The 26,385-nt window shown below is 43.9% G+C and overlaps 1 protein-coding gene across 2 annotated transcripts in view; it reads right to left on the reverse strand.

The window, feature by feature from the left end:
* Positions 1-12,726, reverse strand: part of LOC134583075 (Fc receptor-like protein 3) — a 34,296-nt gene extending 21,570 nt beyond the window's left edge. For both annotated transcript variants that reach the window (XM_063439831.1, XM_063439830.1), the window contains exons 1-2: positions 12,693-12,726; positions 3,051-3,071 (exon numbers count right to left, since the gene is read on the reverse strand). In XM_063439831.1, the coding sequence (XP_063295901.1) occupies positions 3,051-3,071; positions 12,693-12,723 (52 nt within the window). In that variant the 5' untranslated portion in view covers positions 12,724-12,726. The remainder of the gene's footprint in view (positions 1-3,050; positions 3,072-12,692) is intronic.
* Between the last annotated feature and the right edge of the window lie 13,659 nt (positions 12,727-26,385).

A 26,385-nucleotide genomic window follows, 5' to 3' on the forward strand; every position in this document is an offset into this window, starting at 1 on the left:
GGCCCAGAAACATAATTCCTGACATAGACATCACTGTCAGGTGCAAATACTCTGACAGTAGAAGCATTATAGTTCTTATTGAATTGCAATTCTTGCTTCTCTTGTAACTCAGTTGTCAAATCAGGATGTAAACGATCCAAACAAGTTTTAAGACGCCGGTTCATAAGGAGCTCTGCTGGACTACTACCGGTGCTTGAGCAAGGTGTCACATGAAATTTGCAAGTCTACGATTCCAATCTCCTTCAATAATTCTCTTTAATGAGTCTTTGGTAGTCTGAACCATACGCTCAGCTTGACCATTTGATGATGGGTGAAATGGTGCAATAGTAACATGTCGAATAAGATTACTTGCCATGAACATTTTGAATTCTGATGAGGTAAATTGTATTCCATTATCAGACACAATTGTATCTGGCAACCCATGTGTAGCAAACAGCCTCCTTAGAATCCCAAGGATGTACTGAGGCTTTAGGTGGAGCATGACGAGTAGATTGGCATGGTACACAGTTCTTCACCCACTTTTCAATAACTTCATCCATTTTAGGCCACCAAACGTAACTTCTGGCTAAAGCTTTCATGCAAACTATTCCAGGATGTCCTTCATGAAGAGCATGCAATACTCAAGCTTGTCCTGCATTTGGAATTACCACTCTGTTTCCCCATAATAGGCACCCTTTATAGGCAGATAGTTCATGTTAGTGCACTACAAATGGTTTGAACTTGTCTTCCACTTTTGATTTTGGCCACCCCCTCCAAACTCAGTTGAGCACACGGGACAGCAAAGGATCCTTGGCAGGCATACAAGCAATGTCACTTGCATGTAATGGAGGGTTTGGAATGGATTCCAACATGAGGACCTCAGACATAGGAGGAACAAGGAAGTCAGGAGAAGGCAAAGGTAATCGGCTTAATCCATCAGCATGTGTGATATCCTTGCCAGGACGATACTTGAACTCACAATCATAGGCATTCAGCAGAAGGGACCACCTGAGCATGCGTGGTGAAATTATTTGAGGAGTGGGAGTATTGCTGGTGAACAGACCCAGTAAAGGTTTATGATCTGTTATAATAGTAAACCTCCGCCCATACAAATAGTCATGAAACTTTTTTACACCGGACACAATAGCTAAAGCCTCCTTGTCAATTTGGGCGTAATTCCTCTCTGTAGTAGATAAAGTCCGTGAATAAAACGCAATAGGAGCCTCAACCCCATTTCTCAAAGTGTGGCTTAATACAGCCCCTATGCCATACGGAGAAGCATCGCAGGTGAGGTTGAGTGGTTTCTCCAAATTATGGTGTACAAGCAAACTGTCAGAAGACAACAGTTTTTTAGCAGCGCTGAAAGCGGTAGTATGAACATCAGTCCACTTCCATGGAGCATCTTTATCTAGTAGACGATGCAGAGGTTCAGCAACAGTGGCTTTATCAGGCAGAAAAGAATGGTAAAAATTAAGCAACCCTAGGAAATCTTGCAGTTCTTGTTTGTTTGTTGGAACCAGAGCTCTATGGATAGCTTCAACCTTAGAATCAGTTGGATGAATGCCCTGTGCGTCAACTCGGTAACAAAGGAAATCCACGCTGCTTACACCAAAAACACACTTTTCTTTTTTAAGTTTTAGACCAGCATCAAGAAAACGTTGTAAAACAAGTTGTAGCTGTGCAGCCAATGACTGTATAGAATCTGCTCCAACAAGAACGTCATCAAAATAAGGCACTACACCTGGAAGTCCAGATAAGAGGTCCTCCATTAAATTCTGGAATATGCCAGGAGCAATGGAAACTCCAAACTGCAAACGTCGTGCTCGGAAAGCTCCTTTGTGTGTTATTATCGTTTGTGCATCAGCAGCCTCATCATCCACAGGTAACTGCTGGTAGGCTTGAGCCATATCCAACTTAGCAAATACTTTTCCTTTTGCCAAAGTAGTAAGAATTTGATTAACAGCTGGAATTTGATAGGGATGCTCTTGCAACGCTTTATTTATTGTACATTTGTAGTCAGCACAGATTCTGACATCCCCATTTGGTTTCATGACCGGAACTATGGGTGTACACCACTTTGGGGGTGTTATGGGCTCAAGTATGCCTTGTTCCACAAGACGTGTAATCTCAGCATCTATTTTTGGTCTGAGAGCTAATGCAATTTTGCGAGGCTTCATACGAATTGGGGGTACTTTTGAATCTAATACAAAATAAACAGGAGGGCCTTTAAACATGCCAAGACCTTCTTCAAAAACTGCAGTAAATTTATCAATCACATTCTGTAGAATATCTGTGGATACATTATTAACTCCAGTTAATGAAATTCCTAAGGGTTCAAACCACTCTCTACCTAGCAAACTTGCTCTTTGTCCCTTAGTAATTATTAAACGTAAATGTCCTCTGAATTTACCATATTTTACTGGTATAAAACAAGCCCCTTTAACATCCACAGCCTGTTTGTTGTAGTCCACGAGATGAATATCACAAGGTACTATTGAAGGAGAATTATGAGGCCATAACAATGTAAATGTCTCTTCTGAAATCAAAGAATATACGCACACAGAATCTACTTCCATTTTGCACGGAACATCTTGAAGCACAATTTCAGTGTAAACCTTCAGTCCTGATGGTGAATTTTCCACTTTATTCACATAGTCATTTGAGTAAACACCTGCAGTCATTTCACTATCTGAAACGGTTTGTGGAGTATTAAAAGAGTGTGCTGTGGTTTGTATTTAATTCCCATTCTTATATTTGGTCTGAATTCCACTGGCTTGATTTTGGCAAACTGTCTGTATGTGACCTGTACGTTTACATGTGTGGCAAACTGCATTTCGAAAACGACCTGTGTTTTCCACCGCAACTATAACAAGTTCCTTTAAATGGAGCTGTGACATCAGTGTGTGGTTAACACTGTTTTGATTTAACATCAGTCTTCTTCACTAGATTTATTTCAGGTGAGTTATCTTTGCTGGAGGAGGATTGTATCTCTTTTGACATGATAGTGGGCATGATAATAGCAATCTTTAAATTATAGACATAGAGATATACTGTTTGTATACACTACTCACCTGAACAGTTCAGACCATCTGCTGCAAAACAAAGAGAAAATAGAGAAGGTTTCTGAAAAAATATTCATAATATAGTCATGTTTAATTTTCCATCCAATTATTGCATATTTAATTTTGTGAGATCACTACTTTATATTCTAAAAGTTATATATTTTTTTATTCATTGTGTACATTATTTTCTTTAAGTAAACTTTGATGTCATACATAGCTCTATATAAAGGATGTTTATATGAGAACTGGTATGGATGGTTGCTTGCATGGATTTGGAAATATTGAGTGGTGTGGTGATTTAGGTATGAGTGGTGTTATGAGACGAAGCGGGACGTTCAATATGGGGTTGTCTTTTTATAAAGTGTGTTATGTTTGATGGGATTAAGTGAACATGCCCTTCTGTGATGGTACCCCTAACCAAAGGGCGTTGCGGGGGGGGGGGGGGGGGAGGGAGGGGAGGAAAGCTGGCAGGTGTGGAGCCATGCACCCACAGGGTTGTGCCCTAATGTCAGGGGTTGGAGGTCAAAGTATATTGAGTCCTCTGTAGGGGACTCTCATGTATTTGTTGTATTGAACATGCAGTTAGCAACTGTATGTAATATTATTAAACTATAGTATATCAATTTGCAGGCGGTTGTTTAGTCCCAAAGGTGGTCAAGTCCCTGGGTGTGTGGCGGCTGGTACGAACGGTGTAATTTGGGCAGGGTTCCAGTCACGGGTGTTCTCTCGCCTGTCGTTGGCTGTTGTGTAGGATGGTAAGCCCAGTGCCACGAGGAGTGTTGGGGTGTCAGCAAGCAATGCTATTTTGCATACTGTCCTTTCGTGGTGTACTTCGAGAAACCTGGGGGGGTCATCCATCGATAATTGACGCCGGCTGTCCTCAGCTGGTTTGTGAGGGGTTGAAGAGATCTCCGCCACTGCAGGGTGGACCTCGTAAGGTCTTGGTAGAATGTTAGGCTTGCGCCTTCGAAGAGGAGTGGCGTTTTGCCCCGTAGTGCCGACCAGATGGCGATTTTGTTGTGGGAATGTGAGCAGCGCACTATGGTGTCCTGTACGGCGGCCGCTGGGGCCCTGTTGGACTTTGGCAGGCGATAAGTCCCATCAAGGGCAACTTTTCTGGCTTGGGCAGTAGGCAGGATGGTTGCTATCAGTCGTCTTATGTAGTGGGGGAGCTCTTCTAAGGTTACCGTGTCCGGAATGCCCCTTATTTTAAGATGATTTTGCCTGGACCTGTCGTCCATTGTGGCTTGGTGTTGTGAGAGTGTTTGCTGCATGGCATTTAGGTGCTGGATAGCCCCCTGTTTGGTACTCATATCTTGTTTAAGGTCTACAATGTCCCCTTCTGCCGCTCTTATTCATTCTGTGACCTTCTGCATGTCAGCTTTTATGACTGCTACATTGGTCACTAGCAGGTTTTTAATTTCCCCTACCAGGTTCTGGAAGTCCCTTTGGGTGATCGGGGCTGACCCGTCCTGTGCTGCCGGTGTGTTTTGCCCTGTGCGCGGCTGTTCAGGTTGTGATTGTGTTTCGGCCTGTGGGGGGCTCTCAGCCATGCTGTTCCCGGGTGGCGCCATTGTGGATTGCGGCTGACGTTGGAGCTGGGCCCCAATGTCCTGTGCCCCTGATGGTGAGTGGGGTGGTGATTTCTGGGACCGACGTCTCATCTCAGCGGCTAGTTCGGTCTGGGTTGCGAGTCTCTCTCTTGGTGTACCCGTTGGTGCGATGGCGCCAAACAGCGTCACCAGATCCAGGCTTTGGGCGGCGTGTTAGGCCCCTGTTTTCCGTTTCTTCCTCGGCGCCTTTGCAGCCTGGAAGAATGGCATATGTCGTGCCGGGGGTGTGCTCACGATATGTTTGGGTGAGTTACCCGTGTAAGTAGGCTGTTTGGTTTGATTTTGAGGGCTTTTTCCAATGGTTTTTAGCGGAGCTGGTACGAGTTGTGTCCACTCTGGTTCAGGCGCAGGCTCCACCCCCGCTTAACTAATTTTATACTACCAGACATTCAAAGATGTTCTCTCCCCCCACATCTGTATGATATTTAATACCAGTTTTTCGTCGGGACACCTACCCATGGAAATTCTACAAGCACAACTATACCCTCCCCAAACCGGGAAAACCACTGACTCAGTGTGCTAATTTCCAACCCATATCCAACCCTAAACAAGAAAACTAGATTACCACTAATTTTCCTCCAACAATCTACCTCAAAAGGTGGTATGGGGGTAACCAACATTTTCCATATATTATAAATCTGCCATACTGCATGCGATGGAGCACTGGGCTGTGTGGATATGGAAAAAAAGTTCAAAGGGGCCTTCCTTAGTGGAAAGCCTCTCGACACACCTTATATGGACCAGAAATGCCTACCTTCTTCCCCACCAGTGTGGCAAACCTGCCTATGCCACAAGCTCCTGGAGGAGCCTGCTAGCTAGCCTCCTGCCAAGGACTATGAGACCCTGTTTGGGAGTGAAATCCCCACAGCTGCCATTAGTAGCTTGCCCTGGGTGCCCCTGGTTCAGCACTTTCCCTTCATGTAGATGGTACCGAACGCTGGCTCTCTGGCAGACGTTTGCATGAACCAAATCCACAAATAGTTCTCAGTGGTACTTAGCCGCAATAGCTATGGAACTAATTTCACCATGAGGATTTTGTGGGTTCCCGGTCACCTCAACGGTACTTTACCGCAAATGTTATGGAACTGTTTTCGGCATGAGATGACCCTGTGGTTCCTGGACAACTTGGTTCACGGTTTTGAATCCACCAGTAGATTGCTTGGATTGGAGGGAAGTTGCCTGAGACTAAGGGGAACAAATGCTACCAGAGACCAAGGCATAGCACACTGTATGGGAGCTCCCAAAAGTTGACCATCCAAATCACTAAACTCCCTGGAACTGTTTTGGCCATAAGACCATGTGTGTGGCTGGCAGGGCCGGCCTTAGGGGTGTGCGAGCTGTGCGGCCGCACAGGGCGCCATGTAGCAGGGGGCGCCGTGCGGCCGCACAGCCGGCTGGGATTTAAAAAAAAAAAAAAATAATAATTCTTTTTTTTTTTTTTTTAAATTTGCAGCGGGGGCGGAGCTTACCGCGCGGCAGGGGCGGAGCTAAAAGCGCCGGAAAACTGCTGCAGGGGAAGCAGGAAGGAGTCCCTGCTTCCCCACCAAACAGTCATCAGGAGCTGCACTGCCTCCACAATGAACTCCACAAGTAACTGTGGGATTGTCAGGTGAGTGTGACTCTCTGCCTGTGTGTATTACTGTCTGTGTGTGTGTGTATATGACTGTCTGCCACTGTGTGTCTGTGTGTATTACTGTCTGCCTCTGTGTGTGTGTCTGTGTGTATGACTGTCTGCCTCTGTGTGTATGACTGTCTGACTCTGTGTGTATGACTGTCTGCCTCTGTGTGTCTGTGTGTATTACTGTCTGCCTCTGTGTGTGTGTCTGTGTGTATGACTGCTTCTGTGTGTATGACTGCCTCTGTGTGTATGGCTGTCTGCCTCTGTGTGTATGGCTGTCTGCGTGTTTGTCTGTGTGTATGACTGTCTGCCTCTGTGTGTGTCTGTGTGTATGACTGTGTGTGTCTGTGTGTATGACTGTCTGCCTCTGTGTGTGTCTGTGTGTATTACTGTCTGTGTCTGTGTGTATGACTGACTGTCTGCCTGTGTGTGTCTGTGTGTGTGTGAGACTGTCTGCCTTTGTGTGTGTGTGTGACTGTCTGCCTGTGTGTGTGTGTGTGTGTGTGGATGTCTTCCTGTGTGTGTGTATGGCCGTCTGACTCTGTGTGTATGTGTGTATGACTGTCTGCCTGTGTGTGTGTGTGTGGATGTCTTCCTGTGTGTGTGTATGGCCGTCTGACTCTGTGTGTGTGTGTGTATGACTGTCTGCCTGTGTGTGTGTGTGGATGTCTTCCTGTGTGTGTGTATGGCCGTCTGACTCTGTGTGTGTGTGTGTGTGTGTCACATACAACCAATACACGCATATCACACACTGTTAATACACCCATTACAAATATCACACATAGGAGGAAAGGAGGGGACTAGAGAAAGTCCCTGAGGTGGAGAGTGATAGTAGGTATGATCACACACAGTCATCATACCTACTATCACATACACAGACAACACAAACATTACAGCATACATGGATGACAGGGGGGGGGCGCTGTGAAGATTTTTCGCGCAGGGCGTCTAAATGCCTAAGGCCGGCCCTGGTGGCTGGTCAGAACTTTAATAACACGGTGGCATTTCCCCTACACTGCATGGATCTGAGTGTTATTTGGAGAACTTGGGCACTCAGATCAGGGCTAATTGGGGATGTATTATTTGTAAGGTTATTTAATATTTGTATGATGTTTTGGGGTATTTTTATGTTTTATATTTTATGATTGCCTATCTGTGTGTCAGGTACCCTGCCCCCGCGCCGTTCACGGCGTCCTTGCTTACCCCATCACGGTGAGCGGCGTCTTCCGGTCCCTGTCCACGTCTTGCGGCTGTCCCATTGTTTCTGTCGCTGCACGCTCCAAGGCAGCTTCCATATATGTGTGCCAGACCCGGTCATGTGACCCGGCACACAGTAATGACCTCAGAGATCACAAGAGAGGGAAAAAAACTCCTCCCACGTGTTGTAATTAACACTAATTGGAAGTTAGCCAATCAGACACACCCTGTGTGTATATAAGCTGTGCCCTGTTGTGGTCCTTTATAGCCCAATAGCGCATTTGTACTGTGCTTGATTCTCTGGTTACTGACTTCAGCTCATTTCTCGTTTACTCTGTTTTCTGTGATCCTTGACCTCGGCTTGTCCTTCCATATTCCGTCTCTCTGTTGTCCTTGACCTCGGCTTGTACCCTGACTACTCTATCTCTTTTGCATAGCCCGGCCATTCTAAGGACCGGTATTGCAATTCTGTGTGTCTGTGATCTGTCTGCGTGTTTAGGTTCTCCTGGTAATCGTGACACTGTGCCTGGGAGATAATTAGCTTACCGGTCTTTAACTCAATTATTTTCCATGCACAGAGATCTTTGGGAATGGCTTGCATTGTATTGTGTGGAGACCCCCTGCTGGGTGTTGTGTATATAAGCAGGCAACTTGGCCATAATGAACCAGTTCCTTTACACCCATCACTCAGTCTGGGCTAGTGTTTGGGTGGTCAGCTATACTCTCTGCAGGAGAGCTTAGTCACTTGACGCTGTGCCCAGGGCCCTGTTTCAGGGTGTGAAGTGATGGAGAGACCCCAGCCAAGCTGCGGCGGCTAGGGGCTGGGGCACTCCTGTGTTCCAGAGGAGAGCTAGGAAGCGAGCTTGACAGAGGTACCCAGTCGGTCCATCACATTCAGACATGAGACAAATTGCTCAAGACTTATAGCCTTGGGAAACTTTTTCCCGTGGCCCCCCTGCAAATCATGATAACTTTATCTCCATGGTTACCACTACAGAGATAGTGTGAAGTACAGATTACTCACATATCCTAAATATTAACAGGCCATACAATAAATACATTTCCTAACCTTATTCCTTATTTCTTTATTCAACCTTCCACATACCTATATGCCAATGTACCTTCAAATGAAGGGCTTGCTCCACTCCCACCTAGTTATGCTAATACGCCCCTCTTGGACTACCCCGCTCCAACTAAAACTATTCATAGACAGGTGCTGGAAGCACCCATTGAAACAAACAAATACTTTATCTAAGCTACAGACTGCTATAAGATGCTTTACCTTATAACAAATTGTTATTCTAAGTAGAATAGGCAACTGCTTGTGGTGTTGACTAGAGTTGAGCGAACCTGAACTGAAAAGTTTGGGTTCATACCGAACATTAAGTTTTTTGGACCCCGAACACGGACATATCACTGTATGTTCGGGTTGGAGTTCGGTGTTCGGCGATTTAATGACGCGTTTTTAAAGGCTGCAGGGCAGCCAATCAACAAGCGTTTGACTCATGTGCCCTTAGAAGCCATCACAGCCATGCCTACTAATAGCATGGCTGTGATTGGCCAGTGCAGCATGCGACCCAGCTAGTAGGGTCATGTCTATTAAACAGTGAGCAGCCTCCTGAGTCCCCACCTGCGACGCGAAAGTTTAAGTTTAATAGGGGACCTATTGCCCCCCCCCCCGGTCCCCACCCAGAGCAGCGGGTGGGGGCCAAAAATACCAATAAGGGGGGGGACCTATTGTCCCCCGAGGCCCCCACCCCTGAGCGGTGGGGGACCAAAATAACAATAAGGGGGGACCTACTGTCTTCCCCCCTGTCCCCACCCTTTCGCAGCGGGTGGGGGCCCTAAATAACAATAAGGGGGGACACCTACTGTCCAACCCCCTGACCCCCACCCCTGCGTGGCAGGTGGGGGCCATAAATAAAAATGGGGGGACCTAATGTCCTCCCCCCCAGCCCCCACCCCTGAGCGGTGGGTGGGGGGCATAAATAACAATGGGGGGACCTAATGTCCTCCCTTTCGGCCCCCACCCCTGAGCGGTGGGTGGGGGCCATAAATAAAAATTGGGGGGTGGGACCTAATGTCCTCCCCCGGCCTCCACCCCTGAGCGGTGGGTGGGGGCCATAAATAAAAATGGGGGGGGGGGACCTAATGTCCTCCCCCGGCCCCCACCCCTGAGCGGCGGGTGGGGACCCTAAATAAAAATGTACCCCCCCCAGGTGACTAGGGGTCCCCAAACCCCTAGTCACCCCCCTCCCCCCCAAAAAAATACCCTTACCTACCTCCCTCATCCTAAAATTAAAATTAATGAGGGGGGACCCTTATCTGGTGTGTTTAATCCATCCAATCAGAGTGCTCTGACAGGTAAATGAAGAGACTGACAGGTAAGTCTCTACATTTACCTTTCACAGCACTCTGATTGGTTGGCTTGAAATCCACCAATCAGAGTGCCCTGTGTCATTTTACACAGCGTGGGAAAGTTCTTTGGAATTTTCCCACGCTGTGTAAAATGACACAGAGCACTCTGATTGGTGGATTAAGTAACCAATCAGAGTGTTATGAGTCAAATTACACAGCGTGGGAAAATTCCAAATAACTTTCCCACGCTGTGTAAAATGACACAGAGCACTGTGATTGGCTGGATTTCAAGTTCCAAATTCTTATTTATGGCTACCACCCACTGCTCAGGGGTGGGGGCCGGTGGGGAAGACAGTAGGTCCCCCTCCTTATTGTTATTCAGGGCCCCCACCCACCGCTCAGGGGTGCGGGCCGGCGGGGAGGAGAGTAGGTCCCCCCCTCCACATTCTTATTTAGGGCACAGGGGTGGGGGCAATAGGTTTTTATTTAGTTTTTTTACAGTGAGCAGCCACTGACTGCTCACTGTTTACTAGACACACCCCTACTCACGGTATAGCGAGTAGGGGCTGAATTTACTAATACTCAGTAATCTTTACTTAGTATTAGTAAATGTGGCTGAAATACCAATTTAGGTCTTTCAGCTTTTTGGTAGAAGCTCCCTAATACCGTGGGAATTAGGGAGTTATCTACTAAGCGGCTGCTTATTTTATGTATTTTATGTTATTTTCAGTGATTTCCCTATCCACATTTGTTTGCAGGGCACTTGTCCTACTCCTACCCCCATTTTACTTCCTTTTGCAGCCCTCTAGCCCTTTCCAGGAGTTTTTTAGAGGCATTTTGGTGCCCAAAAGTTCGGGTCCCCATTGACTTCAATGGGGTTTGGGTTTGGGGTCAAGTTCGAGCCCGAACCCGGACTTTTTTTCAAAGTTCGGCCGAACCCGCTGGACCCGAACATCCAGGTGTCCAGGTCAACTCTAGTGTTGACTTCTCTGGTGAGGACTGTTTAAACTCCTTAAATGCTCTCAGGGGGATGACCCGATGCTATCACCACATGGAAACACATCACAAAATCATATACCAGTGGTAATTAACCCTCACTAGTTTGCATAAAATCTTCCCCACGATGTCCCTTATGTGTTGAAGATGCGGGTTGGAGGAAGGGACCACTATGGTAGTAGTGGAGAAACTTCTATCTGTCTTGAAAATGCCACCAGTGCTAATGGAACCCAATTACCTGCTCTTTGTGCCTACAAGTGTTGGCTCATTCTCACAAGATGCTTTACGCAAATTTGTATCCCTTGCAGCCCACCATTTTAAAACATTAAACTGGAAACAAACTATAACCCCCTTCTAAAAGACGCTGATAGACAGAACCAGCCATGGAAAAGGTTTCAAACGTATTATATATATATATAAAAAAAACTCCCACAGTACGGACACAATAATGATATACATTTTTTTCAAGGTTCCTAAAAGGCACCTTCTACATCCAGAGAGACCAAGCTGGAATGGGCAATCAACTGTTAACTTAAAATGAGCGGGCACAAACACTGCTGAGCCACCTAGGGCATTACTACACAACTACTTCCCACACGGTATGCATGAGCCTAGTGTACTTTAATTTTATGGTTATTGTTGAATTGATAAAACATATGTTAAGACCACATAGTGTTATCTTTATTTTTTTCCTTTTGTTTATGTACACACTGGAAATACTTGTAACTGTGCATGGTGATTTACTTGTTTGAAAATAGTGTGACGCATCTTGTACTGTACAATTGTCAAAAAAATTACAATAAATTATTAATGGAAAATAAAAATACTACCTGCTTTGGAATATTGAGTCAATTTGAGAGTCTGGTGTAATGAGTAATTGTAGTGAAAAACTCTAAATGTGGAACAATCATCGTGGAAAACAATTCGATATTCTAGTATATTGTGTAACCTAGATTATTACCCAAGAAATTCTCTTTCTGCACAGCGGTCGGGCACATTGCATGCGTAATGTAATTTCTGCACTATCCCATCTCTGCATTTAGCTTCCTCTGTTTCTCTGCTTTTCTTTACAGTAAGAAATAATTTGTGATAAAGTAATTTGAGGAAGTTGCCATGCTTGGTTGGTTTGTATTGCATATAGTGTACGGTTACCCCATATCTCTGGGTTCTATGTTTTCACTTCTTAGAACTCTGACTATCCTATCATTCTTATACTATGATTTCTTCACATTCTCTCTGTTAATAAAACAGTTAATTTAATGAAATACCCTTTAAATCCTACCTATGGTACTGCATGAGATAGTTCAATGAATATTTATGAAAAGAGAGAAATCTTACATTGCTTTAATTTCATGAGAGTTTATGGAAAGAGGAAGATGCATTTGAATTACATGTCAGATCTTTAAACAAAATTAAAATCCCGATTCACCAACATCTGTCTTCCCAGGTAGTAAGCACTAAGCAGTGTTGGAGATGTATTATTAGATGGATCATCATTTGGCAGATTTACTAAGAAGTGATAAAACCGATGCAGACGTGTATGTAAAGTTGTGATGTCCAAATTCCAGACTGTAGATATTTTATAATATGAGATCTGGACACAGGACATATTACAGCCATGTGTATAGCATGTTAAATACTCATTAACACATATCACACTAATACATATTAAACTAAATTACTTCACATTTTACTCTCTCTCGCTTTGTCTGTCTGTCTGTCTATCTGTCTATCTATGTTCTTTTTTTTTAAATTGCAAGGACTGTTGACTATGCAGCACAATATGTTCTTTCATTTTAAACAATATTCTGATGTTAAAGGTTCTGGGTTAATGTTCTCGGTTAAAGAAAGTAACGTATTGGTACTCACAGAATAAGATCATTAACAACAAGAGCGACATGCTGACTGGTTCACTGCAGAAAAAGAATAAACCATCTGCCCAAGAGCAGAGAAGAAACCACAAACTTCTGTTTTTTGTTTTGACAATTGAATAATGCTATTTACATGTATTTGCTTATAACTAACGTAACAACCCATGTACTATTTCACGTTCTTCTTCTTGTTATTACATTTATTATAGCCCCTGAGTGTATTCTTTTTAAACGCGTATCTACAAGGAAACACTTCTGGCTTACATTCGGTTGCTAACTTTAAAGTGTCATGTCTGATATTTCATAAAGGTTCACACACTGATTAGCAAAGTGTAAAGAACTGGGCTGCTGCTAAAATGAAGCAATCGTTTTCAAGTGAAGTAATTAAAAAAGAGACTCGGTAAGCTTCCCTTTGCTGCATCTGTTCTTAAACACGAAGCCCTTTCTTTAATGAGAAAGGAAAAAATAGAGAGAGTGTGTCAAACTGCTGAAAGAGATTGGGGAATAACCCCTACTGAATGAAATATATATAAAGAAGAACATACAAGTAAACCTGGAGGGTGTACACAAAATATGTCCTGGTACATCTGCAGGATACTAGTATAGAGGTCAGCAGTCCCAAAGTTAAAATGTAACTTTTAATAATCAATTTAAAAAGTAAGTCTCAAAATAGAAAAGAAAAAAAAATTTGTGTGTATTGGTAAAAAAAATGTAAAATAATAATGACAGAACTTGCAAAAATAAGGAGATAGGAGATATAGTAGCTGAAATCATAAAAGGAAAAATACCACACATAGAATAGTGGTAAATTAGTAGAAGCACAGGAGGGAAGGGGTTAATAGAGAAAGTCTAAACTCCAAGAAAAAAACAGCGTCCCCTCACTTTCCTAAAGCTACCAGATCTCCAACCTGACGGAATGTCTAACTCCTAACTACAGAACTGCACTTGTCTGACTAACAATAAAGATTACTGCCTGCTCGAGGAGTATCTGTCCTAACTGAAACCTAAATCGGGTAGAGAGATCTCGAGGGGGGTGACAGTGTATAAACTTAATAAGTCTCTCAGGAGCGTCCTCCCTAACTGTCAAATTCACACTCCCCTCGGGTTCGTCCCGACGCGCGTTTCGCCGCCTGGCGGCTTTTCAAGGGAACTGGGTCTTTAGAACTCCAAAGCAAAGTTCAAAAATAATTTCAGGAAGTATTACTTTACTGAGAGGGAAATGGACACGTGGAATAGCCTTCCAGCTGAAGTGGTAGATTTGGGAGTTTATCATTAATTAAATAATTATGAGCAAAACGGGTACAAAGCTTCGAGGTATTATAAAATGGGAAAGGGAGCTGAGCACAGAATTTGTATCCAGTGAATGGGTTACCGCTTTAAACCTGACAAAAAAAACTATTCACAGTTGTGACGGAGATTCCTGTACCCTGATTGGGTACCTCTGCCGACGGATGCTCCTTGTGCTCACCGAGGAATATGAGCAGTCCTCCAGAAACCATAAGCACTGCAGACCCCACAACCGCCGCATCTTGGTTGGGGTCTCGCCATCTCCTACCCACCCTGGACCTACGACAAGGCTCCTGGTTCCAGTGGGTGAACCTCTCTTCCTCCAGAGAGTCAAGCAGGAATAGCTCTTACAAGAGCTCAGAGAATCCAGGGGAGTATAATGATTATACCAATCCCTTGTAGTTATATAGCTGTCCCCTCCACACAAGAGACAAGACTCAAGTTGAGGGTGAAGAGAAATTCCATTTTAATGGAGGCACATTGGCCTTTTATGCAAGTTTTACAACAAGGTTGACACCCACGTGGACCTTGTTGGGCACAGGGACACAAAGTTAACAAACCAATAAAAAGTTATACAGTGTTATTACAGAGTTATACAGTGAGACACTTTCATACAGTATACACAATCCCTCCCCTCTGCCTGGGATAATTGAGGCAGATAATGCATTGACCTCATTATCCTAATTATCTCCAGGCAGAAAAAAACACAATTTTTTACAAAGTCTTATAAGTACCCCAAAACACAACATATCCCCATAAATGTCACATCCCCTGATAGTCCTGACCTGAGTTAACAACATATCCAAAAATCACCCAGATCAGTACAGGGGTCCAAGAACTCCATGGAAGTCTCTTTTTGACCGACCCCATGCATGGCTTCATGCTCAAAATTGTTCCAGAGAATTAGGCTGTGCGGCCGGTCTATTTCAACAGTCAAAGTAACGTTCAATTCGTGCAATTCTAGTCTAACCTAACTGGAGGTGGAAGCCCCAGAGGTGTTCGTGCCATCGAGTGTCCGATTTTAGTTCCATGCGCTCTACGACAAAACACAGCTGGCCGCGTTCGACTAGACAAATGGCCGCCGCCAAGTGTTCGACTATACGAACGGCGACCACCCAGCCGTTCGTCAATTAAGCTGCAGTTAACCACAGCTTCTGGGAGATTAACAAGCAGCGCACTCCACTCACGGGTGGTCGGGCTGTTCGACAGTTTGAAGTCCCACTTCGAACCACTTCAGAAATTCGAAGTGCTAACTATAAATGCCGAAGAGGGCACAAACATTGTCCCTGAACACAATACATACCAGGGGCCATAGTCACAGGGTAAGAGGCAGGCAAGCAGGCCCCTCCAAAACCCAGTGGTGGAGTTGCTTTCGTCACAATAGTATTTCACTGTTTGAAAATTGTAACGGAACCGCTTGCACCCCGACCGGGTACCTTCCGTTGATGCTCCTAGTGCTTCCCGAGGACTCCAAACACTCTGCCCGACACCATAACCACCATAACCACTGCAGACCCCATGAACCACCGCAGTTTGGTTGGGGTCTCGCCGTCTCCACCCCCAAGACCAGAGTCCAGCTTCCAGTAGTTCAACCTCTCCGAATTCCAGAGATCAGGAACAGGAACAAGCTCTTAGCAGAGCTAGTGATTATACCCTGGGGAGTATAATGATTATAGCAATCCTCAGAGTGTAGTTCTCCAATCCCCCAAACATGAGCCGAAACTTCATGAAGGTACAAGATGATCTGACTCCAATGAGCGTTTATTACTCCTTATATACAAGTTTTCAGGCTAGAGGCACACCCCCTGGACCTGGTGGTAAACTGTGACAAAAGGGACACAAACCAATGGGAACACTAATTAACATAATAACACTCCCACATACACAATGAAATCCCTCCTCTCCATCCTGGAGATAATTGGCTTAAGGCACTGCAGTAAACTCAATTATCTCCAGGTACAGAAAATATCTACATTTTACACTAACAGCAAAAATACCTAAAAGTACATAAAAATACATAATTCTTATTATATTACACAGAACCCCCACATTTAACCTATCCCCAGATAGCTCGGATCTGAGCACCCAATCTAGGTGAACAGCGCTCAGATCCCATGAACAGAGTAAATTTGCCATGGGGTAAAGCATAGCAAGGACTTTTGAGAAACCAAGGAGGGACAAAAGCAGTCAGTTCCAACTGGTTTGGGAGTGTGCCTGGGACAACGCCCTGCTGGAGAACAATAGACAGGAAACGGGGAGGGGAAGAGACATACCTTCCCATGGATTCAAATGGGCAGAAACAGTCTTTAGAAGCCAATAAGCCCCAAATAGTATTTTTAAATGGCAATACACCCCAGGGCCATAGTCATGAGGAAGGAGGCTGGCAATCAGGCTCCTCCAACAGCCGAGGGCAAAGGGCAGCTTGTCACCTAACAATCCAGTGACAAAAGGCATTTTGTCTCAAAAAGTATCTCAAACTTACACAGATGGTATCTGACACCAAACAGGTTAAGTAAGTTTCAACCCAACATTAATGATCTTTGTTGGAGATTAGAGATGTCCCGAACAGTTCGAAATAGTTTGCCAGGAACTATTCGCTGGCGAACATAGCTTGTACGCGTTCGCGAACATATGCGATTTCCGGTCCGCCCCCATTCGTCATCATTGAGTAAACTTTGACCCTGTACCTCACAGTCAGCTGACACATTCTGGGAGGGAGGGTCTGCTTCTGATTGGCTGGAATGTGTCAGCTGTGAGGTACAGGGTCAAAGTTTACTCAATGATTACGAATAGGGGCGGGCCGGAAATCGCATATGTTCGCGAACGCGAACAAGCTGTGTTCGCCAGCGAATAGTTCCTGGCTAACTATTTCGAACTGTTCGGGACATCTCTATTGGAGATGCGAGAGGGAAACTGGAACTATACCTTTGAAGGTCTAGTTAGAAAATGAACTTACAAGTTTAACACAGTCCCATATTGAACTGACCCCTCAACTCTTTTTGTTCCATTTGGATTTCCCCAAAATTGAAAGAAGAAATAAAAATGTTAATTGTGCATATATTAATGTCCACCAAAGTCTGTTTGGTGAGAAAATGGAGATCTGAGGCAATCCCTAAGTGGACTGAAATTGTCTCACAGCTTAACTATCAGAGATTCATAGAGAAAGCTGTATATGTTAGTCTTGAGAACTTGGGGTTATATAATGACATGCAGAGACTCTGGCCTTTGGATACAGACTTGCCTGAGACTCCTTCCAACTAACGCCTCCACTCTCACGCCGGGACAGGTATAAATGGTTGTGTGAATGTAGTTTGATTTTCTACGTCAGTGTATTTGTATTTGAATCACATATTTTATCACCGAGGAATTGACACAATGATGACACACAAGAATAAAATCTGACCAGTTCATAATTTCTAAATCTAAGTATCTAAAAAAAAAAAAAAGATTTGGGAGTTTAAGCATGTGTAGGATAGGCATAATGCTAGGGACTAATGGAAGTATTTAGAAAATTGAGCAGACTAGATGGGCCGAATGGTTCTTATCTACCGTCACATTCTATGTTTTTATGTTATTCTCTGGCATGGGGTATAAAATATGATCCAGGAATCAGTGCATCTTCTGACCCAATAGGTAAGAGGGTTATTTTGTTTTTTCTTTGTCTGATTGTAATAGACAAGGCATCTGCTAGCCTCCCTTACTGGACAAGTAAAAAAATACAAAAAATGTACTCTAGTAACTCAAGCTGTAAGAGAAGAAAAAGAGGAGCTGGTGTAAAAATAGGAAAAGAAGACTTGTGGATGAAAGAGAAAATAGAACTTGATGAAAGAAGAATGATAGATGAAGAGAGATGGCAGAGGAATAGTGGGATAAAGATTAAGAGAGATTTGAGTCAATGTGTCCTAAGGTGTATTCTCTCCAGTTATTTTTTTTTCAGTTTCAATTTTTTTTTTTTTTTTAACAAAAAAATGGGTTCTTCTAGGACACAAAGCCTGGTCTCATAATGCCACCGAGTTTATGTGGAAGCTTCACTGTTTTGACTTCGCCATGATTGAGGTATCATGGTAGAACAATGGGACGGAGTGATTGCTCTCCTACTCTGCTGATTTACAAAATTAATATTGCCCTCACAGCAAATCCCTCTTACTTTTCATTTCAATTCGATGTTCCTTTCTTCCTTGCTTCCTCTTGTTTCATTTCTCGTGTCACTGTCTTCTATCTTACAATCTCAGTTTCACAAGTTTCACTTCTTTTTCCGGTTTCTTTATTTTTAAAACTCTATAGTTAGCAAATTGTATTTCCTTTTTTTTTTATTTTTAATGGTTGGAGCCTGGATATTCACTCTGCCTATCTTTATTTGGAGTCAATATCCTCAAATTTGACAATATTCTAAAACAGGTTCTACCTGAACTCATATAAAGTGACATTCTAAACACCATCACTACTACAGTTAATTATAGTGGTTAAGATGAAGAAACAGACTTCAGGCTTTATTGACTGCAAAGGATTTGTAACCAAGTATTAAAAAGTGAAAGTTTGATTTATGACTGTTAATCTGTCCCATTACTTTTGGTCCCTTAAAAAGTGGGAGGCACATATACAAACTGTTGTAATTCCTACACCGTTCACCTGATTTGGATGTAAATACCGTCAAATTAAAGCTGAAAGTCTGCAATTAAAGCACATCTTGTTTGTTTCATTTCAAACCCATTGTGTTGGTGTGTAGAGCCAAAAATATTAGAATTGTGTCGATGTCCCAATATTTATGGACCTGACTGTAGCAGAAAGGCTACAATATTATACTTGTCTACAGTTGCTGAATTTTAATTATCTTCATCCGTAGGCCCACTGTTTAAACCGTGCTGTCCTCTGCTTTTCTGTCAAACTATTTCGGAGTTGGGTATTACAGATAACCCAGCTACTAAAAGATAAATAACTAACAGATTATAGAAACGAGTCTTCAGAGAAGGATAATAAAAGTGCTACCATTGTACCACTACCCGGTCCGGTGGCACACACTCTGAGGGGACCGGCCGGCAGGCGGCCGCATTGCACGCTGCAGCCTAGCCGGTCCGGCGGCACACCTAATGCTGAGGGCTGAGGGAGGAGCATGTCTCTCTACCATGCTCCCTCGCGGTTCCCACAATCCCCAGCAGCATCCGTGCTGGGGATTGTGGGAACCGCGAGGGAGCATGGTAGAGATATGCTCCTTCCTCCTCCTTCAGCCCTCAGCATTAACCGTGCTGCCGGACCGGCGAGGCTGCAGCGTGCAATGCGGCCGGCCCCCTGACTCCTCTCAGGTGGGTGGGGGGGTGAATAGAGAGAGAGACAAGGGGGGGGGTGAAAAGAGAGACAAGGGGGGGGTGAAAAGAGAGACAAGGGGGGGTGAAAAGAGAGACAAGGGGGGGGGGATGAAAAGAGAGACAGATGGGGGGTGTGAAAAAAGAGACGGGGGGGGTGGAAAGAGAGACGGGGGGGTGAAAAGAGAGACGGGGGGGTGAAAAGAGAGACAGAGGGGGGGTGAAAAGAGAGACAGAGGGGGGGGTGAAAAGAGAGACAGAGGGGGGGTGAAAAGAGAGACAGAGGGGGGGTGAAAAGAGAGAGCGAGACAGAGGGGGGGTGAAAAGAGAGAGCGAGACAGAGGTGGGGTGAATAGAGAGAGAGACAGAGGGGGGTGGAGAGAGAGAGGCATAGGGGGTGAATAGAGAGAGAGAGGCAGAGGGGGTGAATAGAGAGAGAGAGGCAGAGGGGGTGAATAGAGAGAGAGTGACAGAGGGGGGGATAGAGAGAGAGAGAGAGACAGGGGGGTGAATAGAGAGAGAGAGACAGAGGGGGGTGAATAGAGAGAGAGAGAGACAGAGGGGGGTGAATAGAGAGAGAGAGACAGAGGGCGGTGAATAGAGAGAGAGACAGAGGGGGGTGAATAGAGAGAGAGAGACAGTGGGGGGGTGAATAGAGAGAGAGAGACAGTGGGGGGGTGAATAGAGAGAGAGAGACAGAGGGGGGGAGAGTGCCACAGGGAGAGGGGGGAGAGTGAGACACAAGGGGGGAGAGAGGGGCGAATAGAGAGAGACAGAGGGGGAGGGAGAGTGCCACAGGGAAAGGAGGGAGAAAGAGACAGAGGGGGGAGAGTGAGACACAAGGGGAGAAAGAGGCGTAAATAGAGAGAGACAGAAGGGGAGGGAGAGTGCCACAGGGAAACTCTAGCCCTGGAGCTACGGGCTAGAGTTCACTCTCACCACTGCGACCACCAGGGATTCCTGGTGGTCCAAGTGGTGAGAGTGAACTCTAGCCCCATACAAACACTGCCCACACACACCATACACATTCACACACTGCCCCCCATACACACACACAGACCCCCATACACACATTCCCCTACACACACAGCCACCCATACACACATTGCCCCACGCACCCTACACACTGAACCTTTCACACACATTGCATCCCTCACACATTGCACCACTGCTCCTATACCCTACTACAGCCCCATATCCCAGCAGACCCCAGGTAAGTTGTCAAACTGTACTTAAACGGTTGACTACTTACTCTGGGAGCGGGTCCCGGCCCTCCTGGCACCATACCCACTACACAGAGCAGTAGTGGTTATTGTGCATGGATTATTTCTTTAAATAATCTATAGGTGCCCCTCCTGAGATCAGGCTCTGGATCCGCCACTGATTTATATTATAATATATAATATATATATATATATATATATATATATATATTATATATATTATATATTTATAATATATAATATATATATTTATAATATATATAATATATATATTTATAATATATATAATATATATATTTATAATATAAATCAGTGGCGGATCCAGAGCCTGATCTCAGGAGGGGCACCTATAGATTATTTAAAGAAATAATCCATGCACAATAACCACTACTGCTCTGTGTAGTGGGTATGGTGCCAGGAGTGCCGGGACCCGCTCCCAGAGTAAGTAGTCAAACCGTTTAAGTACAGTTTGACAACTTACCTGGGGTCTGCTGGGATATGGGGCTGTAGTAGGGTATAGGAGCAGTGGTGCAATGTGTGAGGGGTGCAATGTGTGTATATATATATATATATATAATTATCAATATATAGTAAAAACCAAAGAAAAGAAAATGTTACTTGCGCTTTCTCCTTAATCCCTATGTATATTTAGACAAATGGAGGTCATTTAGTTGCTCCAATGGCCATTGGAGGGATGCCCGCCTGCCAACGTCAAGGCAGACCCCCCTAAGCGGGTCCTAACACTGACCCTTCAGCTTAAGCGCAGGACTTCTCTTTTTGTATTTGTATTTACTTTGTATCACACAGCCTGGTTACAATGCTGCTACCCATCCCATGTGTTCCCTATTAAGGGTTAATAAGTAAAGGGGTGTATATAAAAAATACCCCTTTCTGTCTCATTAGAGATATCTTTGCCAGAAGCTCAAGGAAGCAGGCTGAAGGGCAGGGCCGTCTTTAAGGAGGGGCAAAAGGGGCAGCTGCCCCGGGCCCAGTTACTCCTGGGGGCCCTAAGGCAGCTGCCCCATGGGCCCCCTGCAGCACCTGAGGTAATCAGGAGACACGACCCTTTAATACTGCTCTGTAATATGGGGCTGGCTGACTACATACTCACAACTAGCCCCCTTACACACTGCCCTGTGAATCTCTTTCTTCCCCGTGGCATGCTGGGAGGAAGTGAGGTCAGACCCTGTAAGAACAGATCACTTCCTTCTCAGTGCCGCTGGGGAGGAGGCACACTTCACACAGAGGATGCAAGCATTGTGGGGGAGAGGGACTGGGGCAGCTGAATGCATGCTCCTATCAGCCTGGGCCAGCAAGCTCCCAATGGACCCCAGGGAAGCCATCCTTCTCAACCCAAAAGGTAAGGAGACAGGAGGGTGGCTAAATATTGTTTTTGTTTGTTTTGCTAATTTCTGATTTCACTTATATTCATCAGACATTACAAACACCCATGTGTTGGTGTTTGTAATGTAACACACTGGGGATAACTACATGTTAAAAATCCTAGAAGAACCTGACAGTTCCCTATTAAATATAAATAAAAAAAAATATTTATTTTTAAATATTATTGCATAAAGTGTTATCAAAGGCTGTACACCATTTCCAAATGTCACTTTTGCCAAATTATGGACCAGGGTATGTAAGAACAGAGTTGAGACATTATATTGGCCAAGGTTGCTGGGAGTTGCTGTCCAGGAGCTGCTAGAGGGCAGAGATTAATATATGTAAATGTACACACATATATGTGTGTGTGTATCTGGCTGTGTTTGTGTCGCTGTGTTTGTCTGTGTGTCAGTGTATCTGCGTGTATTTGTGCTTGTGTGTCAGTGTGTACCTGTGTGTGTGTATGTATATATTGGTGTATGATAATGCATACATCCCAGCATTTTAATGCCAACACTGCACACAAATACACTCCAACATTCCATTGCTAACACTGTACACATATACACCCCTGCATTTATACCTTTGTGTGTGTGTGTCTGTGTTTGTGTGTAAATACCTGTGTCAGTGTGTGTGTGTGTGTGTGTGTGTATATGTATCTCTGTGTGTGGATGTGCCAATGTGTATATGTGTGTGTGTGAAAGTGCTTGTATCTGTTTGTCAAAGGGTGTGTATCTGAGTGTCTGTGTGTGTGTTTATGCCAGTGCTTGCATGTGTCAAGGTGTGAGCATGTGTCATTGTGTTTATGTGTGTATCTGCGTGTTAATGTGTACGTGTATATGTGTTAATATGTATGTGCATACATCCCAGAAATCACACAACATGCAAACAGACCCCTGCAAACACAAACATTACATACAGACACACCAGTTTGCTGAAACACCAATACTACACACAAATTGAATAACGCATTTATAAAACAACACTACATCCAAACACCTCCTTACATACAAACACATCCCTGTATTAAAACGTTAAAATTATATACAAACACCAACTCTACACACAAAAGTACACCTGCATTTAAAAGCCAACACTACAGACAATCACACACCCCTGCATTCAAACGGAAACACTACACACAAGTACACCACTGCATTGCAATGGTTATAGTACATACAAATACACACCTAAATGCACACATACACTGTATAAAAAAACATGCTTACATTCAATTGCACAAACACAGCTCACAAATACAACCCTGCAAGGATGGTAGATCCCCAGCTGGCATAGCATAGCAGGAGTTGTATGACAGATGGGGATCTATCTTTTCTTTACTCCTGTGCTACAGGGGAGGCCTAAATTTTTTTTTGCACCAGGGCACTCTCTACATTAGTTTTGCTGCTGGGTTGCGGTGGAGGGAGTGATTGCATGCCCAGGGGGCCCAAGCAAATGCTTGCCCAGGGACCAATCAATATTAAAGACGGCCCTGCTGAAGGGTCAGTGTTAGGACCCGCTTAGGGGGGTCTGCCTTGACGTTGGCAGGCGGGCATCCCTCCAATGGCCATTGGAGCAACTAAATGACCTCCATTTGTCTAAATATACATAGGGATTAAGGAGAAAGCGCAAGTAACATTTTCTTTTCTTTGGTTTTTACTATACATTGGGGCTGATGTGTGTTGTAGTCCTTGCTGCTTAAGCGCAGGACTTCTCTTTTTGTATTTGTATTTACTTTGTATCACACAGCCTGGTTACAATGCTGCTACCCATCCCATGTGTTCCCTATTAAGGGTTAATAAGTAAAGGGGTGTATATAAAAAATACCCCTTTCTGTCTCATTAGAGATATCTTTGCCAGAAGCTCAAGGAAGCAGGCTGAAGGGTCAGTGTTAGGACCCGCTTAGGGGGGTCTGCCTTGACGTTGGCAGGCGGGCATCCCTCCAATGGCCATTGGAGCAACTAAATGACCTCCATTTGTCTAAATATACATAGGGATTAAGGAGAAAGCGCAAGTAACATTTTCTTTTCTTTGGTTTTTACTATATATTGGGGCTGATGTGTGTTGTAGTCCTTGCTGCTTAAGCGCAGGACTTCTCTTTTTGTATTTGTATTTACTTTGTATCCCACAGCCTGGTTACAATGCTGCTACCCATCCCATGTGTTCCCTATTAAGGGTTAATAAGTAAAGGGGTGTATATAAAAAATACCCCTTTCTGTCTCATTAGAGATATCTTTGCCAGAAGCTCAAGGAAGCAGGCTGAAGGGTCAGTGTTAGGACCCGCTTAGGGGGGTCTGCCTTGACGTTGGCAGGCGGGCATCCCTCCAATGGCCATTGGAGCAACTAAATGACCTCCATTTGTCTAAATATACATAGGGATTAAGGAGAAAGCGCAAGTAACATTTTCTTTTCTTTGGTTTTTAATATATATAATTATGCCTATTATATTTACACATATATTAATGTACATTTATATATGCATAATACACTAAGAAATTTCATTGATATGTACAATATGTAATAAGCAGATATTGGCCCAGTCTTGTTGCTAGGTGCATAATCCAGCACAATAACATATTTAAAGTGAAGAGTGCACCCACAGGACCTCAAAATAAACAAGATAACGTCATTTTTTACAGTTGTGCCCTACATACATTCACCATTTCAGTCCCATTACCAAGCTTTCCTTAATATGTCATGGTAGTTGGACTGAAACATTGGTTATATGCAAAGGCACGTCTGCTTAAAATAAATCTGCACTCTTTTTTTTTTAAGCCTATATGTGCTTTTTTTCACGTTGGAGTAATAATTTTAATTTTAAGTTATCTTTTCTAACTCTGTATCTGCACACTATGCTGGCGCGATGCATTATGGGGCTGGTAAATAATTTTTTTCCAGGGCTGCTTTTAATTCCCAGTCCGGCCCTGGGTATGGATGGGGAATGTAAGAACACAGTCTTAAACCTTCTAATTGAAAGAACCCTGATACGTGGCCAGCTTCCACATGCAAATATAGCAGAAAGGCTACAATGTTATACTTAGGCCCACTGTTTAAACCGCCTGTCACTCTACTCTGCTCTTACTACTCTTAATCTCCATTGGACGAGGCTGAGATTTCCTCCTATTGGCTGGCAGCTGTCTGGGAATTAGTGATATTTGTCTGTGTTGTATTTCCAGGCAGACTCCATACTATCACATAACACAGACTGTGCTAGATCCAAGAGCATCCCCAAATGCTTGCTGTCCTGAGACTATGCTCCAGCCCAGAGGGAAATCCACACATCAAGGCTGGTAGGGTCACAGAGTTTTCAAAAGCCCATGACGAAACTGTTTAAAAAAATATTTATTGTAGTGGTTCTCTACAAAAACACCTCAATTATGGCCTCATATCATAACTCTTGCAATGACAACATTTTAGAATGCACACACACATTCACTCACACAAAAAATATGTGCACACACACATTCTCTCTCTTACACACACACACACTGTCTTTTCTACACACATACACAAGCAAAATCACCTCCTGCAGGTTATGTAAAACATGCTACCTCTAGGACTGGTACATGTTATAGAGAATCTTAACTCTAGGACTGGTACATGTTATACAGAATCTTAACTCTAGGACTGGTACATGTTATACAGAATCTTAACTCTAGGACTGGTACATGTTATACAGAATCTGTCATCTCTAGGACTGGTACGTGTTATACAGAATCTGTATCCCTAGAACTGGTACTGTCCTGACTCCCTCCCAGGTCAACAATATCTCCAGAGCACTTACCCCCTCTCCATCCCCAATAAGCCATAACCCAGCATCCGTCCTGAGTCCTATTTTTAGACTTCTTCCCCCAGTTACTCATTTCTCTAGCACTCCTTCGCCATTCCCCGGTATCCAGAGCTGGATGGAATGTTTGGATGGAGTTTGGTGGTTGGAGGATTTTTATTTGGTGTTTTCTATGTATTTTGGTGAGTTATTATTGTTTAAGGGCATTTATACATTGCAAAAGGAACAGGAGTCCCGAAACATCTGTTTTGTGTGCACTTCGTTCGATGTGGGTTTTGCAAGTGGGGCCTTTTCAACTAAACAGCACGTTGTGTTATATCTTGTTTATTTCTAGCTTCATGTTTCTGTTGATTGAACCTTAACAGTTTTCACACATATACTGCACTAAGACAATTGTATTTTTGCTTTTTTTGCACTGCAAATTATTTTATTTTTCTCCTTTTTATCAGGTGAGCAAGACCCTATTTTTGCACCTCTACTGGATGTGAATTGCGGTTTTACACTACTGGAGTCTCTTTCTTCTCTTCTTTCCTTTGGGTCCATATCTGGAGTCCACCTGGAGTAGATTGTGTGAAGACACGAATGTCCATACAATTAGAGCAGATCTATTTTAGGCTCTTCTTCTTGTGAGTGTGTTACTCCCATGGCTAAAACTGAACTTTTACAATTAAAGTATTAATTTATACTATTGCTGTTTTTCTTTTCTTTTTA

This window comes from Pelobates fuscus, chromosome 13 (assembly GCF_036172605.1).
Source record: "Pelobates fuscus isolate aPelFus1 chromosome 13, aPelFus1.pri, whole genome shotgun sequence".
NCBI lineage: Eukaryota > Metazoa > Chordata > Amphibia > Anura > Pelobatidae > Pelobates > Pelobates fuscus.